The 19,496-nt window shown below is 39.8% G+C and overlaps 1 protein-coding gene across 6 annotated transcripts in view; it reads left to right on the top strand.

The window, feature by feature from the left end:
* The window catches only part of SPATS2L (spermatogenesis associated serine rich 2 like), a 167,899-nt gene that overhangs the window by 73,850 nt on the left and 74,553 nt on the right, over positions 1–19,496 (top strand). For all 6 annotated transcript variants that reach the window (XM_036856993.1, XM_036856996.1, XM_036856992.1 and 3 more), the window contains one exon: positions 8,792–8,852. In XM_036856993.1, coding sequence (XP_036712888.1) covers positions 8,814–8,852 — 39 coding nt within the window. In that variant the 5' untranslated portion in view covers positions 8,792–8,813. The remainder of the gene's footprint in view (positions 1–8,791; positions 8,853–19,496) is intronic.

The following is a 19,496-nucleotide window of genomic DNA, read 5'->3' on the forward strand; positions in this document are numbered from 1 at the left end:
GACTTGAGTAGCTCACCTCTCTGTGCTGGCATTTCTTTTTCTATAAAATGAGGGCTGATATACTCCATAAGGTCTTTATGAGAATTAAGTGAGTTCATACATGGAAGGTGCCGGGTATACAGCAAGAGTTGCATAAGCGGTATTTTGTAACCATTGCCAGCATTCCCCATAGAGCCCAGCACATTGTAGGTGTTTAGTAAATGTTTGTCACATACTAATAAAAAACATTGCCCTTTGTGTAGGATTTGCCATAGCTGGTTGAAGAGCTGGGGGAAAAGAAAAAAAAGAAAGAAGGCATGGTATTTCCTTTTCAACATTTGGGGAGTTGGTGTGAGGTAGTTTGGTGCTCAGGGGTGTGAAGGAGAACTGTGCTTAGTCTTTTGTCTAAACCCCTCTGGAGTTTGGGATTTGTTCTGCAGGCGGGCAGTAGGGGATGGTGGGCAAGGCGGTATGATCTGTGGGGAGAGAGCCTATTATGGCATGCTTGGAGAGAGTGGAATTTATTCTTCCGAACCTTGTAACGCTGGCCACTTCACCTTTCCCGAGGCATCTCTGAGGATAGGCCTGTTTTAAAGACTTGAGCTGACATCATCGCATCTTAAAAGAACTGAGCATAATTGAATTGCTGATACAAGTGGGTACTTGCCTCGGCCCCGGGTCACCCACATCTCTATGGAAACACATGTTTGCTTGAAAGCCCAGCAATCAGAAGCAGAGCCTTCCAGGAGCCAACATCGGGTCACTTTTAGAAAAAGGCATTTATTTATATTCTCGAGCTGTCAGAGACCTATGCAATAAAATAATTTCAAATTAAATAGAGAAATCAGGCCGCAGATGAATGCTAATAGAGCCTGCCATGCGCCCTCCCCCTGTGCTCGCGGTGCCTGAGATCTGCACGTTTATTTTAGCTGTCCTTTGCTCTTTTCCGCCCATTTGCATTCTGCTGCCTTGGGGAGGTGGTTTGGCACTTTATGCAAAAATGGTTAATCTTCATTCATACTCGTGTGCCGGTTCTAAAATGGAAAATGCAAAGCCGGGCCTGCCGTAAAGTGTGCGGTGTGCTCTTCCCGGCCGACTCTGTGTGTGCAGCGTGTCCAAGGGTGCACAGTCCGGATGACTCTGCTTCCTACACAAGCACTCCGGGCTGTTGAGTCAAGACATTCTCTCATAAAGGTCTGAAACTTGCATCAGCACATCTTGCCCTAGATGTGCTCAAGTGATATCCTAAGTGATTGGAAGCTTTTATCTGCCTCTGGAAGCAGGATTTTTCAAGCAAGTATTGACTGTTAATGACCTGTTTAAAGAAAACATTCAATTTTCTTTCTTCCCCCCACAAAGAACTTAGTAGGCAGTGACATTTCTAAACCAAAGGCTAACGCTGCTTTTCAAAAGGGGCAGAGACAGGGCTTTTAAATGTGAAATTTTTTCCCCTGACATTTGCCCTTAAAATGCTTTTCAATGAAGTTGTTCTAACAGTGGGTTTAGTACACTGAAGTGTCTTTGAATAAAAATGCAACCTTGAGATTTTTTTTTCCCCCTTCAAATTAAACAAAAAAGTTTAGGTAAGAGTCTTCATATGAAATTCATATTTCAGTCACTATTCTCTGTTTCATTGTTTATGTGTCTTCATTCCCAATAATTAAAGCAACTTTCCTCCAAGGAGCAAGGCACTGCACAAGAACCTTTATTAAACTGTGGGAATTAAACCACAGAAGAAAGAGGTAAAGTACTTAGATTACGAGAGACCTCAGTAATTACAAGACCAGGTAAGGAACAGCTAAGGTAGGAGTGAAAGGGAAGAGGACACAAAATGGAAGACAGAGAAGATTAGGCAATGGAAGAGTTAAGCAACAGAAAACCTATATGACGTTATTGATACATTTAGGCAAAGTCCCAGTTTTATAGAAGGAGCACTGTTTCCCTCTCCAGCTGGCATGTAAGTGCCCTTGACTGTGCTTAGGGGACTGGACAGTTAGTCCTTGACCATTATAAAGGTGATCTTTACAGAGAAATAGCCTAGTACATGGGACACAGCACCCACGTCTTTTTTTTTTTTTTTTTAAGGTGAATTTTCAGCTTTCAGCTACCCTAGCTACTAAGTGCTTGCATCACCCCCAGGGCCCTTACAGACTTGAATACCTGAGAGCTGAAAAGGACCACAGAGGTCCTGTGCTCTGACGGCTAGAGAAGATGCCACCCCAAAATACGGCAATGGTGGTTCAGGACATGGTACCCCAAATATGCCTCTTTGGCGTATTGATTATTATGAGGTGTGGGCACTTGAAAAACAGCAAATGCAGGAAGAGGCTTTCTCTGAACTCCCCTTTTCTGCTTAAAGACAGATCGTCCAAAAGGAGCTCAGTTGTCATAAGTTCCCTCCCCGGGAGTTTCACCAACCAGGGAGGATGTTGACTTCCGTCACAGGAGAGGAGACTAGAGAATGGACACCACACTCAGCAGACTTTGTCACAAGCTACCATACCTCCATCTGTTCTTCTAAGGGCTCATTCGTCTTTCCTAAAAGTCATTTACTCTCCCCTCTGCTTTTCCTGTTAAGATGGTATTTAATCCTGAATTCTAGGCCACCTCGGGGGAGTTCTTCATTTTTCCCTGAGTATCTCCCATGTGTATGTGAGATATACATGTTAATAAACATCTGTTTGTTTTTCACGTATTCATCTTTTATTACAGGGGTCCCAGCTAAGAACTCAAAGGGTAGAGGGAAACTTATTTTTCTTCCCCTACAACTCCAATCTCTTTTCCTGCAACTGAATACCTGAGGCCCTCATGCTATACTCTGACAATCTAGAACCTTTACTCAGATGTTGCATCAGGACAAATGGTGGCCCACATAGACAGATGTGCAGGCTTCCCCAAGCTCTCTGTCAAAATTTCCCTGTCCCGTTTCCCATTCTCTCAGAGCACCACTCTCTGCTAAGGGCCAAATGATGGCAGTAGAGAACGAAATAAATTAATGTGTGAAATTGCACCTTCTTCCAGAGGTGATAGTAATCCATAAGCTGAGTAAAAATGTACACATCTCTTAAGAAGTTTCCCCAGGTTAGGAGTTGGCTCTCTGGGAGACTGTGGGACGCTCTGTTTTGACCGAGAGGCTTTTTGCTGCTTCTCCAATCACATCGCATAATTGACTTCCTCCCCGCAAGATCAGTCCCGATTCTTCCTCTCTGAGGCAGCCGTGAGAAAATGTCTCAGGATCTATGTGATCACAACACTGTCTAGGCTGTACCAAAATCAAATACAGAGACACTTTAATTACTTTAACTTAGAAAGATGGAGTAGTTAAACATTAGACCCTGGAATGTCGTGGAGCCTCTGGGCAACATTGCAGAACCAGCAAAGCAGCTTGTTGGTCAAGGGCCCACTAAATGAAGCTTCTAACATTCTCATCTGAGGCAGAAGCCGCAGGAAAACAGCCATCTCTTTATAACAGGTACATTCCCTCCCATTCCTGTGAGAGTCTAGTGCTTTGCTCTGCAGTCTGTGTGCCCTGCGAATGTACAAAGCATACATCACATGCCTGCCCGGCTGGAGAAGGCAGCGCCTGGGACCGGTTTTATTCTCCTTGCAGAGTTCTTACTGCAATTCATATACAGTGAGCCCCATGACTTGTTTATGATGCTTTTGAGGTGTTATCAGCACAATGGCTCTGGGCTCCAGAGCTTCAGACTGCCTGGGGTTGAGTCCTGGCCCTGCCGCTTACTGTGGGACCCTGGGTTGGTTACTGAATCTCTGTGCCTCAGCTTTCACGTGTATGAAATGCAGATAATCACAGTTTCTACTTTATGGGGATATGAGGGTTAAATGGATAAATATGTGTCAAGCACTTAGCAGAGTGCCTGGCACAATCTAAGTGCTCCATATTATTATTGTTATTAATATGTTGGTGAAAAGACCATTCCCTAAAGAAACTAGCTCCCCACCCATTTATCTATCCAGGCATCTGGAGAATCTGTTTGTTGCGTGTGGTGATTGGGATCAAGGAAGTGGCCCATTCTTAATATTCCCAGGCCAGAGACTATAAAGCAGTGGTTCTCACAGTTTGGTTTGCGTGGGTCTGAATGCCCTGGAGGGCGGGTTAGAGCACTGACTGCTGTGCCCCCCTCCCAGAGCTTCTGATCCAGTCCTTCTGGAGAGGGGCAGAGAATTTACATTTCTTACAAGTTCCCAGATGCTGCTGTTGCTGCTTCTCTGGGAATCCCACTTTAAGAGCCACTGCTCTAGCACAGCAGTTTCCAGTAGAAGTATGATGTAAGCAACATAGGCCATTTAAAATTTTCTAGTAGTAACATTAAAAAAGTAAAAAGAAATGGGTGAAGTTAATTTTAATGTTATATTTTATTTAACTCAACATGTCAAATATTATCATTTCAACACACAATTGACATAAAACTCTATTGAGACAGTTTACATTCCTTTTCTGTAGCAAGCCTTTGAAATCCAGGATGTATTTTACGCTCCCAGGACATTCTGGTTCAGACCAGCCGCATTCAAATCTGACTTTGCAAGAAAATGACCCGAGGAAGTTTCTTTTTTCTGGCCTCCATCTCCCCCCCCATACCAACTGGCATTCTCTATTTTTATGTTTTTTATATATCATGGGAAAACGACCTTGAAAAAAATTGTTAAAATCATTATTTTAAATTTTTTCTTATGTATTTCCTCTGGCTCTCTGAATTCTTTTCAAGAAAAGTGATATGACACCTGAGAACAGGAAAGGCAGTCTAAGAGCAGTAATAGGTTTCAGAGAAACAAAAGTGAAACTTTATTACTGTCTACATAGTGAAACAGGAGGGAAAACGGAGATTGGTAAATCAGAAAGCAACTGGCATTTCAATATACTGTTTTAACTTTTTATAGTTTATATGATTGCATGAGAAATATAAACATATACATATCTTTTTTAAACTCCAAGTTTGGTAGTTGATCAGATTGTGGTACATATTAAACTTCTCTGAATTGTATTAATTAGAAATACTGAAACAAATGTATGTGCCGGAATTTGCACTATTCAGGTGTATTTTTCATAAAGAATATTTCTCTTTTTTACAAACTAATAGATTTTCTGACTAGCATTAATACATATTAAGATCTTTGCATAAGTAAGTTCAGTTTGATGGTAACTATAGTTGTGGATTATTAATTTTACACTGGAGATGTGTATAGATGATATATTGGTGATAAATGGTGAAATGCTTTTCTTTGGGCTGGACATCTCTCCTAATAAGTTTTTGACTATGGAACATATATCTAAACTGAGGTGAGAGATCAATCTGAGATTTCATAAATAAAATTTCAGTCAACAGTTTCCTTGATCTTTATTTTTCTCTAGGATATATGTAAAACTTAGTTGATGTATGTGTATATTTGTAATGTTATTACTGAAAACTGAGGTGTAATTATAGGGAAAAAATTTCAAACAATACCTAAGCTATTAAAATGTTGCACCAATATCAGGACTTGTATTTCTGGCTTTCTTCATTTTCTATTGATTATTTATATGCATGGGACATGTATGTGTGGATTTGAATAGTTAGGCCCCAGTAATTGGTCTATTCTAAGAAGAATTGTAGTGATAATAGGAATTAGAAACCAGGTTCTTCCCCAAGAAGTCAGAGATCGTTGTACCTTTCTTATGGACTTAAAGCTCTCGAGATCAAGCTATGTTAGAGATAGACCATCAAGCATGGTGACCAAGCGTGATGAGAAGGAAATAGGAGGTCCGTTGGCCCCAAACATGTCAACTCACTCACAGCATCAGAGGTTTCTCGGGTTAACCCAGGGGGTCTGCAACTTTGAGGGATGGAGTTTCAAGTTGCTGAACTCTGGACCTGTCATTTAGGAGGAGGTGACAATATATTGTTTCTTAGAGGAAAAGTTCCTTAACTATTTAAGTTAAGCAGTTAAGATTCAGATTAAGTGGATCTGGCTGTCCCGATATAGTTCATAGCAGAGAACAGAATCCCAGAAGAATAGGGGCACAGCACAGTTTCATTTTCCTAGGGGCGAGGGAGTCAGAGGAAAGGTAATGGGCATGTGATGCCATGCCAGGGCAAGGTGTGCTTCTGAATATTCTGGAAGGGCTAGTGCCAATCTGAGGTGTGGACACTCAGGAAGGGCCTTTGACAATGAAGGTCAACCTTGTCCCTGTTGTTTCTCCTTATCAATAGAACCCAATTTAACTATCTAGCCACTTAAATTCTTAATTCTTAAGGCAAATCAGATTTATTTTCTATTTATATTGAAATCTTTCATTTAGTTTCCATAACTGGAGCTGTAGCTGATTTCCCAATCTCTCTGTTACATACCAGCCAGCGGAAAGCCTTGATGTGCAAAGGCCATAGGAATCCAGCTGGAAGGAATTGCCTGTAGAGATAGCACACAGGGGGGAAAAAAAGAGTAAAATGGACAAAGAAGAGCTCCCTACAAATTATTTTTATCTTATCTTCCCATCTGAGAAACCTGTAATAGCCCCATTCTACTCTCACAGCCAGCCTTTTCCTTCCACAAAAAAAATAATATTGTAATCAATCTTACTGGCATCACAACCAAAGAAGAGTCTTCCTTGACTTAGACGCCAAAGCAATGAGAAAGGGAGTTGCCAAGGAAATATATATATTCCTATGAATCTAGCTCACCATTCAGTTACTGCCACTTACTCAGATCTCAGAAATTTTCTGTCCTCTGTGGAATTCCTCCCTGATTTCTCTATAGATTATAACACTCCAGCTTTAGAAAATGCTGCACACCCAAATCCTAGACATCAAAGCAAAACAAAAACAAAATGCTTTTTCTATCAGATTTCACACATCTATAATGGCAGGAGTAGATGTGTCCAGAAGATGTAGCTAATCCAGTCTAATGAGAGGAATTGTGGCTCAGATCCATCTTAACAAATTGCCCCAAGTGCTGCTGTCTCCTTTGAGCCTTCCTCACTCCATAGCTGCAGCCTGTGTCTCTTTCTCTGTCTTCCCCCTCCTCATTCTCTCACACACGTACATACACTATCACATGTAGAAAAATCTATGTATATGCAGTGTATGTTTACATAATGCCAGAACTTCCATTTGAATAAAATCAACCATTCAAATGTCTTCAGATATCATGCTTATAGACTATCTTGCAGGCATTATGATGACTGATCAAAGGTTTCACATCTATGGCTTGTAAACAAAAACACCTGATTATTTGTCCTTATACTTCACATACCGTCTCTAGTCACTGTTATGGATAATCAGAAAATAATCCTAATGTCTTTTACTAGTAACTCTCAGGGGCAAGAATAATGAGAATGAAATTCAGACATTATTTGCCAGCTAGCATTATTTACTTTCTCCCTTATGCCAAGGCAGAGGATATAGAATTTACCATTGGGAAGAGTTATTTAAATGGAAGGTGTATCCAGTGGGATGGGCACTCTTTGCAGAGTATATGAGAAGGTGCTGTCCTACTGGGGATTGAGTATGCAGGGTCTCCCCTGCCACCGTGCCCAAATGCATGTATCAGTGGCAATGTCATTTGGAAACTTGTAAAAATAAAATTGTACTGTTTCTAATATTTAATAATATAGTAGATAATAGTATATGGACTCCTATTTGAGTGGTAATAGAGTTAAGATTACATATTGCCAAGCTGTCATCCTAAATCAACAAAAGGTAATGGATCTGAATTTATGCTTTATTTAAGACCTAGGCTTAAAAGAAAACGGTGGGGAGAAATCAGAGAATTTTTGCAAGTTATCCCTGAAATGTATCAATTCTAGATACACTCTTTGTAGCCAAAGTCAAAAAGGATATAAGAAAGAGTTTCAGTGGTTCTTGATTGACAAAAAGCATTAAACATGCAAATAGGTAATATATTGATATCTTGGCCTGTCTAGCTGCTAACTTCTGAACCAATCTGTTTGCCCATTGTAAGTCATTTATGCTCTATTTCAAAAAGAGATTGAAACTATTAAAGACTTAAGGTGTAGGTTCTATAATAATGGTAAAAGATTTAGACCAGATGAGAAGAAGAAAAACACCACAGCTTGATATTAAGAATACAGATCTTCTCATAGTGGGCTACTTTTCAAAGAAGATTGGACACCAAAGGCCAAAAACCTAAAGAATTTAGGAAAACAGAAGGGTTATGGGCAGTTTTAAGAGTACATTTGAGACTACAGATCATGAATTTATGGTCATTAAAAATATGATACAGGTATATATGTGTTGATCTGGAAGAATGTTCATATATTGATAAGTGAAAACACAAGTTTAAAAACTATTATGTGTTTCTTATGTTTTAATCTGGAACCATTTCTCTTGTTTCTTCCTGGAGTGTTTTGGTGTAGTTACATACATGCAGGAAAGACTCAATCAATGTTTGCTATATTGACTAGAGACTAATAAAAACATTGAAACAGTAAAGATTGTGATGACAATGCTTAGTTAAAATAGGTACACTTTTCCTCCTCTCACCGTTTTTGACCACCTTTCTTTTACGTAATAAGAAACACAGTTTAGGTGCATACCCATCTGTGTTTGTCATTTTCCATGTTGGTACAGTATGAACAAAATATTTTACATTGTCGTCTGGAGTTATCGTAACATGCTTTTAGAGCATATCTAAGACAAGTGCTTAGCTTGAAAGTATTTTTATATTCTAAATTGGTATTTATGATTATGGCTGAATGAAATTGTTTACTATAGTGGAAGAGAGCATAAAAATAACACATTGAGAAATCAATTTTAAAACTTTAAAGGTAATCTTTTTTTTTTTCCCTTCTTGGTAGAGCTTATTCCACTAGAAGCAAGATGGCTGAACTCAATACTCATGTGAATGTCAAGGAAAAGGTAAGATATAGTTATATATTGGCTTGCAGTATCCAAACTGGATACTGTAGTCTCTAGCTAGTAAAAACTCAGTTATAATGGAAGAAGGGAAAAATGGTTTGGGAGACTACATAGTAAGCTTGACACACGAGAAAACCATTCCACAGAATCATAAGTAGCATTTACTAAATGGGTGTTATGCATATTATATTCATTTTCTCATTTAGTCTTGACTATAACGCCATGTAGTTATTTTCATTTTACAGAGGATGGAACTGAGACACAGAGAAGGTAAGTACTTTGCCTGAGGTCACATAGCTAGGAGGCAACAGAGCTGGGATTTGAACCCAGCAGTGCCATTCTACAGTTCATACTCTTAACCACCATGCTGGGTTCCATCTAAGAGTGGGGGTATTATGCTACATCTCCAGAAACAGCCTCGTAGAGATATCCAAAGCGTTCCCTAGTGGTCGTGCTGGGTAGCCTGTACAGTTTCTTTCAACGCTGACGGTTCATGACTCTGAAAATCCCCCCTCCTCGTTATTTGTTGGAGGCTGATTGTACTTCAGAGCCCTTCCAAGTCTTGTCCTCCCCTGTGAATTTTCTCCACTTAGGGTCACAACCCCTCCCTTGCCGTATATGCTCCCTTGCACTGTTAGCTCTTAAATGATCATACACTGTAGATCCCATGAGACCAGGGAGTTAAATTTGTCCAGACCACTCGTCTGGCACCAGGGGAGCTGAGGCCCTAGAAGGGGTTTGTCCACGGTCGCACAGCAAAGTGAAAGAGCCTCACCTGGAACTCACTCCATTCTTCCACAGGGCCACCTCCCACCTCCATTAGGCTAACTGCTTGAGGGCTGGAGTTTGTCTTTCATCTCTTTGTATTCCCACAGTGCCTAAAACCCTGAGTGAAGGATGAGAGAAGTAACATTACTGGAACCCTCAGTAATTTTTCTTTCCTTTAGCCAAGATGTATCAGACTCCTGTTTCGTCCCAAACACTGTTCTGGATGCCGACGATGCGGCACTGAGCGTGTAGATGAGCTTCCTGCTCCCGTGGAGCTTGTTTTTTAAGGCAGGGAAACAGAAAGTAAACACAAGAACGTATAAATGAACACGATCATTTCATATAGTGATGTCTACGATGAGGAAGATACAGCAGGGCGACACGGGCAGGTGGCTACTTTAGATGGAGTTGGTCAGGGCAGCCCTCTCAGAGGAGGTGATATTTGAGCTGAGATAGAGAAAACAGGAAAGAAACACCATGCAGTGGTCCAAGGACAGAGCATTCCAGGTAGATAAGCAGAAGCAGGTGCCTGAGGAAGACTAAAGTTCATCGTGTTTGAAGAGCAAGTGGTTGAGTGGCCGGTGTGGCCAGAGTGTGGTAGGCAGAGGGATGGTGATGGGAGATGAGGGCAGAGAGTACGCCAGCCGCCAGAATTGGTAGAATACTGACTCTTCACCTGTTTCCTCAACCTCCACAGCATCCAGGGGTGGAAGCCAGGGTTTCACAAAGTTAGATGAAAAAAAAAAATGAATTTTCATCTTTACTCATATCTAAATGAAATTTAGCATTTCCTTCCATCATGAATATAGGCAAGGGAGAAAAACAACCCACAGGAGTAGCGGGAGTACCTGTGACTTTCACAACTAGAAATCACAGGTGTCTTCATATCAAATTACATTTGTTGCAGATATCCTGAAAAGCTGTTTGTTCATCACTACTTCAAAATTACTGTAATTACAGAACCTGCCGCTATATTGTGTTATTTGATGTTGACAGAGAAGCACGTACATTACTGTAGCATAAGATTTTTTATTAATATTTTAATGTTATTTCAATATGAGTGGTTTCCTCTGTAATCATGTATGTTTTATTTAAACATTATTCTGAGAGGGACCCCCGAGGCTTCACCAGACTGCCAAAGGGGGTCTGTGCCCCAAAAGGTTTAGAAGCTGAGACAGAAACATGTAGGGTTTTATTCAAAGGGCAAAAGAAGCCGTTGAAAGGAATTAAGCAGGAACATGACTTGGTATGGTATATTTTTAAAACCTCCCCCAGCTTTGCCAGCTGCTGTACTACTTATTTTATAGATCTTCATATTAAATAACTTTTCTGTTTGATGAAGACACAGAGGCTTGAGATAAAGTGATTTGGTCAAAGTCAGACTCTCAGGGAATATGAAAGAGCAAGGATTCAAACTCAGCTCTGTCTGGTTCTAAAGCTCACGCTCTTTCCACTGTATTACTGCTTCCAGAGTTTTCCACCAAAATAACCCCAGGGCTCAGAAGAACAAACTTGCTACTTTGGGACATGGTCAAAACCAACTTCCACATATAATTTCTTTGGAGTCTTCTGTGTGATCTTAAAAATGGATGCAATTTCTTTTTTTTTTAAACTTTGGGTTTATTTATTTAATTATTTATTTATTTATGGCTGTATTGGGTCTTCGTTTCTGTGCGAGGGCTTTCTCTAGTTGTGGCAAGTGGGGGCCACTCTTCATCGCGGTGCGCGGGCCTCTCATTATCGCGGCCTCTCTTGTTGCGGAGCACAGGCTCCAGACGTGCAGGCTCAGTAATTGTGGCTCACGGGCCTAGTTGCTCCGTGGCATGTGGGATCTTCCCAGACCAGGGCTCGAACCCGCGTCCCCTGCATTAGCAGGCAGATTCTCAACCACTGCGCCACCAGGGAAGCCCTGGATGCAATTTTTTTATCCATTGTATTCCGTAATATATTCCATATATTATATTAATACAGAATTGTTTTCACTTATTGACCATTGAGCAAACAGTAGCAGAAGTCTGGGCCCTTTTACATTGTGGCTTCATATTCTCTGTGACTCACAGTCATACACTCGGGTGAGACTATGTGTTCCCAGTTTGAGAAGCTGTGTCCGGCACCACAGTGCTGACCAAATATTGGCCCCTTTCCAAATATCTGTTGATGGATGGGTTGAACAGCTGCTAAAGTTGGGTTATGGGAAGGAAAAGCATTTGAAAGAATCAGAGTCATAGTAATTGATTCCCTACAAAACATGGCCAGTGGACAGACCAGTATGGTAGGCTCTGCAGATAGAGTGTCTTATTCAAAACAGAGGTGGCCTAGAGCCAAAATGGGGAAGGAGGCCGATCCGTGATCTCACAGACCACAGAGGTTCAGGGTGAATGCTCCGTGCATGGGCTCAGGCGACACATTCATCCACTTGTCCTGACCAGTGTCACATACACGTAGGGAGAGTAACAGGAGATGGTGTTTCTGCCATTGCACTTCAGTAACTTATCAAAATGTTGGCATCGTTTTGAAAGAGGGTGATGTTTAAGTTGTAAATATTATCCATCTGCATGACAATGGAAGTAAAGCTCCTCTAACTCAGTTAGTAAATTCCATCTTCCCGTATCAAAAGGTTAATAGATTTCTCAGCTCAATAAAATAAATCATAATAAACAACGGAAAATTCTGATCATTTGTAATTTTACATTGATTTATTTTCGTACTTTTATTTCCTTTAGTGATTAGCTTTTATGGCCTTTTTATGATTAGTTTGTTTCCCAATCTGTCACACAGCAATGACATTTTAGTTCTGAAAATTAAGAATAATAACTGTTATGTCTTAAGTTATAAATTATAAGCTTTTAGAGATGTGAGAACAGATCCGTGTGGTGTTTTTATACACTAGCCAGTCAAGCACTGTGGGAAATTAAATATTTAGTAAAAGTCTTGCAGTGAAGTGAGTTCATCAGTTATCTCTAGTGGGTCCACTATTGGATGAATTGGAAAGGAAGAGGTGCTTTGGTGAGAGAATCATTTCTGTCCTCATGCAGCTTAACTTAAGGTCTCTCATATCCAAGACAACTGAAATTGACAGTTGACACTCTTTGTGACTCTTTTAAAGTATCTCTATATTATTGGACTATATAACTGAGAGAATTTAAATTGGAAATATCCTTGAAGTCAAAGTTTGATCTCCTTAGGAGTGTGACATCCATCCTCTGTGTGAGCTCACCCTGTTTACATTTCCACCTTTATCAGTAGCCACTTCTCTACTCTCCCTTCAACACAGCCATCCTGACTATGAATGTTTCTGCCTCCAGGCCTTTGCAAAGGTAGTTTCCTCTCTCTGGGACATCCTCCACGGGGACCCTACCCTCACTCACCTCCCTTTTAGGAAGCCTTTCAGATGGCTCCTTTCTCTGCCCTCCTGCCCCTCCTGAATTATTGGCCCTTCCTCTGTTCTCCTTTGTGCTTCAGTGAGGCTCTCTGCCTTCTGCCTCCATACCATGATGGTTAGTGGTCTGTCTCCCCAAGGGAGATTGTGTGCTCCTTGGGGGCAGGCACTGGGCCTTTCTCATCTTCGTACTCTTGGGTTTGACACGTAGTTGACCCCAGTTCGAGTTAGATAAATGAATGGATAACGAATGAATGAGCACACCTGCTTGAATTGTTACGTTCTTTAGGGACAAATTTCCCATTCACGATATTTTGCAAAACCTCAAGCCTTCTTGAAAACTGAAATGTAGGTTAATGGAAGTGTCATCTCATTTTAGTACTCTCTTTGCTATTAAATAAAGCAAGTTTTAAATTGCTTCTAAAAACAAGCTTAGGTTACTTAGGTTGACTACCTGTGGTTCTGCAGAAAAGCAGCATCTTTATGAGATGGTTATCAAATACTGGTGGTCTCAGGTAGGTTTTGCCAATAACAGATGAGGTCCTTTGGTGAGTAACCAGTCATATCCCACTGTACCCCCTCCAAAAAAAAGAGAAAAAAATCTCCATATCTCATTTTATTAAGGAAAGATACCAGAACAAAATCTTCAGGCTAATCAGGGATCCTATATTTAGGGCCAATTCAATTTCTACAGCTCTTTTCTAAGTAATGTGTTTTTTTTCAAAGAAATTTAACACTAGAACCTCATAGATGAGTTAAGGATAGGGCTCAGTAGTGACTATTACATTATTCTCATGTGAAGCACTAGGGTACCAAGCTAAATGGACTTATAAAGTTTTAGATGTAATTCTCAACTGAGTAAGAAAGGATTATTGGAACTGGCATGCACAAAATCACATTTTCAGTCAGATATTTTCATGCATTATTATAAATCAGTGTAAATAGAATACAATTCAGCAGTACAATTTGGTGATGGAAAGCCAAGGGGATCCTTGTTTGTAAAACGGGATTACAAATGGAGTTACAAAATAATATTTGCTGAATGTCTAGTTATGGTCTGATAACTAATTCCAACAAAAAGTGATCCTTAAGCCACTGTAGGGAACCAAGTATGCTTGGGAAGTGATCTCCAGCAAGGTAAAGTCATGGAAGGAGCTTGGAGTTTGGAGACAGTAGCAGAGATAAGTAGCTCCCTGATTACTAGTTGAGCAGCCTAGAGCAAGTCACTTAACTTTTCTGGGCCTCAGTTTTCTAATCTGTAGATTGGACATGAAAACAAAACTTATCTGACAAAATCATCAAATATAGTAATAAAAGTAGAGCTGCTTTATGAGCTCTTAATCCTATAAACTATAAAGGATCTGGGGGAGCTCATCTGTGTATTTTACAGTTAAAAAATGGAAAAGGAGCCCAAGTTAATGTTTTTGTTAGTAACTCAAAACATAAATTCACATAGAACTGAGATTAGAAAGAAAACACAATAAAAAGCCCACATGAGAAAAAGAACATAAAACTGGACTTGACTTTCTCAAACTTTTATAGCTATTGCTGAGCCTCACAAAAAATAAGTGGGATTAGAAAATATGATGATATGGAAATGGGGACTCACTTAGTCTATAATATCCTCACTGCAATGTGCCACTTATTATGAATAGCTTTTTGAGCTGTTAAAGTTATGGAGGTAAATTGGGTTGTAAACAATAATCATATAGACTCATTAAAATGGAGGAGGAGGACTAGACAGGGGGAGAGGAGCCTTTTGTCCACAGTGGGAACAGGGAGGGGCCATCTCAACATTTGTGCAGGTGACTGACATAGACTCTGTGTCCTGGAGTCTGTCCTCAACAGGTGGACAGATGTCCCATTTTATTTTATTTTTTCCTGTAACTGTCTTGACTTATGTTTTATAAAGTACCGAAATATGGTTCAAATCTTTATGTGGGGGAGTACTGTCAGAAAAACCCAAGAGTTTGATGAAAGAGATTTTTAACAGGATCAGAGAAAGTACAAAAGAAACCCATCATCAAGCATCTTTAAAATATTAACTCCATTTAATAGTGAACTCATTTTATGGGATGTGGGACAAGTTTTAATGATATGCAGTTGTTTTTAAAGACCAAACCATGCAAGCTTTGGAGCGAATCTGAATTTCATAATTCTGTATGAGTGTTTAGGTCAGTTTAGCCAAGCCCTTGGATTCAAACAGCAAAAACACAAACCACACACACAGCTTTTAGGTTTCACCATGAATAGGTTCTTGTCATCATTTTCTCATAGGAAAGGGTCATTAAATTTCCCTTTCAAAGAACGGAGAAACGTTGACAATAGTTATTGCCTAATGCTTATGTACAGAACTGCTGTTATTGTTGCTTGGCAACTAGAAGAGATCTGACAAGGAGTCTAAAGGAACTGAATGAATAAATGGAAATGTCAGCATCAGTTTCTGCAGATAAGAAGAAATTTACTATTGTAGGATTAGCATCACATTGTTTTTCTTCCCAAGCTACACAATCGGAATTCACAGTGTTTCTGTTCTGCTTCTCCTGCCCTCCCACCCGCCCCTGCTTCCACCCTTTCATCATAGCCCCTTTTGCACTCTGGCTGAGAGTTACATACAAGGCAGAGGGTTAATGCTAAACAATACAAGAGCATGTCAAAATCAAAACCTGTGGCGACAGGAAAAAAGTTACCTCTGTTGGCAATCCCTTGGAATTTATGTGTACTTTACCAATATTCTAGTTATTTTTCACAATGATCCTTCACATTAAATTATCCAATTTTTACAAATTTTTTAAAAAATGATAAAGCTGCAATAGTTTCTTCTCTTCTGACCTTGAGCATTAAAAATCTGTCCAGATGGATTAGATAGGTAGTTAGGTAGATTGATTGAGTCACCACTTAACAGTATACTGCTTGTATTATTATTATTATTATTAAAACCACTTTTTCTCTGTGATTTATCCACAACTTGATTACAAGCTCCTTATAAGCACAAATAGATTTTTAATTTATTTGTGTACTCAATAGCTCCTATAATAGTAATATCATAGAATTTATGCCCCCAAAATACTCAGTCAAATAACTGAGCCAAGATTCTATAACGGTGATTCTCAGCCAGTAGGAAGAAAGGAGAAGGAAGTGAGCATGCCTCCCTGTGTCGGGACAAGCATTAGAATGTCAGTAGGGAAAAGACGGGAGTAATTAGAAAAAGCATATTTGTGTTCTTTTGAGTCTCCAAGAGCAGAGGCCAAGGTGGGATTAGATGATTAAGAGGTGCCTTGGGGGTGGGAAGCAGTGGAGGCAGGTGCTTGTAAAAGAGAAAGGGGAGGAAGGATGTGCAGGCAGGGAGAGTCTACAGACTGCCAAGCATGCAGGTCTGCCATAGTTGAAAGAAGAAGGAGAAGGAAAAAAAATTGGGTAAGAAGAGTCTCCCTGGGCAGTGCAGTTCTAAGAAGGTTCGTGCAGGTCAATGGGGAGTCTTCATTCCCCGGCTGGGGAACTCCCATATCCCTCAGAAATGAGCTTTCACTAGCACCCCCTACCTGAGCCATTGACTGGGTACATCCTGGGTGGAGTGTGGCTTGGGTGGACCCAGAGGGGCGGTAGCTAGGCTGTCAGTCAACTCTGTTTCCCACAGAGGGAGATTTCTGTGCCACCGCAATATTTGAGAGTATAACAAAATTTTATGTTTAAAAAGGAAATTGAAATATCTATTTTGGAATTCAATCATATAAGAGAAAAGCATGAGATTTTTAAAATTTTTAATAAAAATTTCAAGAACCTCTGTTAATTAATAAATTAAAATACAAACTCTAGAATTTCCCTTCCCTTAGCAAGATGAGCCATACTGCCACAAGTATAGGGGGTCGTCTTAACTTCTAGGGCAAAGGATAATTTAGGAGTCTTATTTTCTATCAGAAGTATACTCTCTAACCACATTTAAGGAAACAATGGGACACATTAATTTTACTGAAAAACTGTGTGTCCTTTGGTACAATGTGGAACCTCACCGGGCTTCAGCTTCCTTATCTGCCAAATGAGGGGTCTCTTTTATGTAGAGGATCTCCAGAATCCTTTCCAGCTCTAATATTGGATGAATCCATGGTCTTTTCCACCTCACAGGCCCCATAAAAGACTGAAAAGGCGACTGTACCACGGATCAGAGAACCTGGGGGCAGCCTTAGTCCTGATACAAATCAACTGCCTCAATTTGAATGTGGTACACAACCTCTCCATACTCAGTTCCTTGTTTAAAAAAAAAAATCTGATTAAACTATTTATAAGGTACATTTATGGTTCACTGGTATGTCATTTCTGATGCCTCCCTGTGTACAGACCCTTCAGAACTCTGCTTCTCAGTTCTTGAAGATAACTATCAACAAAAATGTACTGAAATGATGATTGAGGAGCAATGATATACTTTAAAGTTAACATTTTTCTTTTTGTAATTGTGGTAAGAGTGTTTAACAGGAGATTATTCTCTTTAAGTGTTCACTGTGGTGTTGTTAACTCTAGCACAGTGTTGCCCAGCAGATGTCTAGAACTTAATTAAACTGCATGACTGAAACTTTATACCATTAAACAACAACTCCCCATTTCCTTTTACCCCAGCCCCTGACAACCACTGTTCTTACTCTCTGCTTCTGTGAGTTTGACTATGTTAGATACCTCCTATAAGTGGAATCATGCAGTATTTGTCCTGTGTCTGGCTTATTTCACTTAGCATAATGTCCTCAAGGTTTATCTGTGCTGTTGCATGTGAGAGGATTTCCTTCTTTTTAAGGCTGAATAGTATTCCATTGTGTGTATATACCACATTTTCTTTACCTACTCATCCATCGATGGACATTTGTTCATGCTTGTTTGATGTTTTTATTGGCTCAAGTTGTAATTGTAGCTATTCAACTAAGGCTGAATCCACAAACTAGTTTTAACACTTTTTACTGCCTTTAGAGTAAAAGCAAACAAGCTCATAAAATCATTGGGAAAACAAGATCCGGTCAAACAGATCATAATGTTTACTGATGTTTAGATCACCATGTTTTTTAAATTGGTCGGACCTGTTAAAATAAAAAAATGGTATGTGGGTGAAGAACAGCACTTCCCCTAAGGAGAGAGCATGTTCCTGGTTTCCATGGTGGTGAGATGGCCTCCTTCCTTCATGCCACAGTGAAGAAATACCCAAGATTGGTATAATTTAGAGATTAACCAAACTCCTTTGTTCTGGTACTGACTAAGAGGTAACTAACTCCCTTATTTGGTATTGATTAAAGGGTAATAGTGACTTGTACCTTCATGGTACTCTTTATCTGAAGAGTTCTGTGAATGAGCAGGGGGGGAAAAAACCCACAGGGAGAGCAGATGTCAATAATTAGCTTCCCCCCTCAAGTGAAGACCTTAAGTTCCAAAGTAAGTGAGGAAATATTTTTACTGAATATTCTAAGTTAGAAGCTGAAGATAAATTAAAAATATCTTACTATTCTGATTAAAATGCCAAAACCAAAATGCCTTGTAAAAATAAAATTCCCTTTTTCTTTTTGTCTTCACTAATAAATCCAGATATGGATTTCATCAGAGAAAGCAGCTCAACAGAACATTTACCTAAGTCCTAATACTGTGTGGGTATAAAAGGCTGGCTGAAAATAGACTTCCAATGGACTCAGAGGCTCACCCTATTCTAAATTATGTGCAGGTCTAACTGGTAGTTCTGGGAAAATATGAAGAAGAATAAAGCACAGTTATGGAGAATGTGCAGGTATACACTGAATACATGCTAGTAGCTAAGTGAATGAAATGTGTATTAAGTCCATTGTTTGTCTCAATATAGATTAGAAGGGCAGCTGCTACTAATAGCAACTGTTTGAGATATACATCAAACCTACACATGTGCCAGATTAAAGATGAGAATTCTGATATGAAAAATGTGTCATGGACTAAATTAAAACATTTAAGACTTTATCTGATTTTAATTTTACTATTTCTTTACATAGGAGAAACATTCATTTAAGTATCAGATACTCAACAAATCAATTTATCAGGCTTATTTCTAGGAATTAGAGAAGTTATATAACTTCTTTAAGCTATCAATTTTCATTTAGTAGTGTAACTGTTACATTAATTTGCTTTTTTTCCCGCCCTCAAATGCTCAGTGACTTGAGAAAGTGTAGACTCTGAATTGATGGAAAGAAGTCTGGGTTGTTGTTGCTTTAACCCTTTGAGCCAGATTGTATTCTTCAACGGCTATAAAATATCTCCCCCATTAAGAGGTGGGGTCTGAGCCCCTCCCCTTAACATTGGGTAGGCTTTTGGAACTGGTTGACCAGGATAGTGGAAGGAAGTGACTCTCTGTGGCTTTCATAGTGGGTGATTGAGCTTCTTCTTCACTAGTTGGGACACTTGTGTTGGAACTCTAGGCAGCCATGTAAACAATCTGACTGTTCTCAGGCCACCATGCTTTGAGGAAGCCCAGACTAGCCCATAAGGACCACATAGAGAAG

Source organism: Balaenoptera musculus, chromosome 7 (genome assembly GCF_009873245.2).
Source record: "Balaenoptera musculus isolate JJ_BM4_2016_0621 chromosome 7, mBalMus1.pri.v3, whole genome shotgun sequence".
NCBI lineage: Eukaryota > Metazoa > Chordata > Mammalia > Artiodactyla > Balaenopteridae > Balaenoptera > Balaenoptera musculus.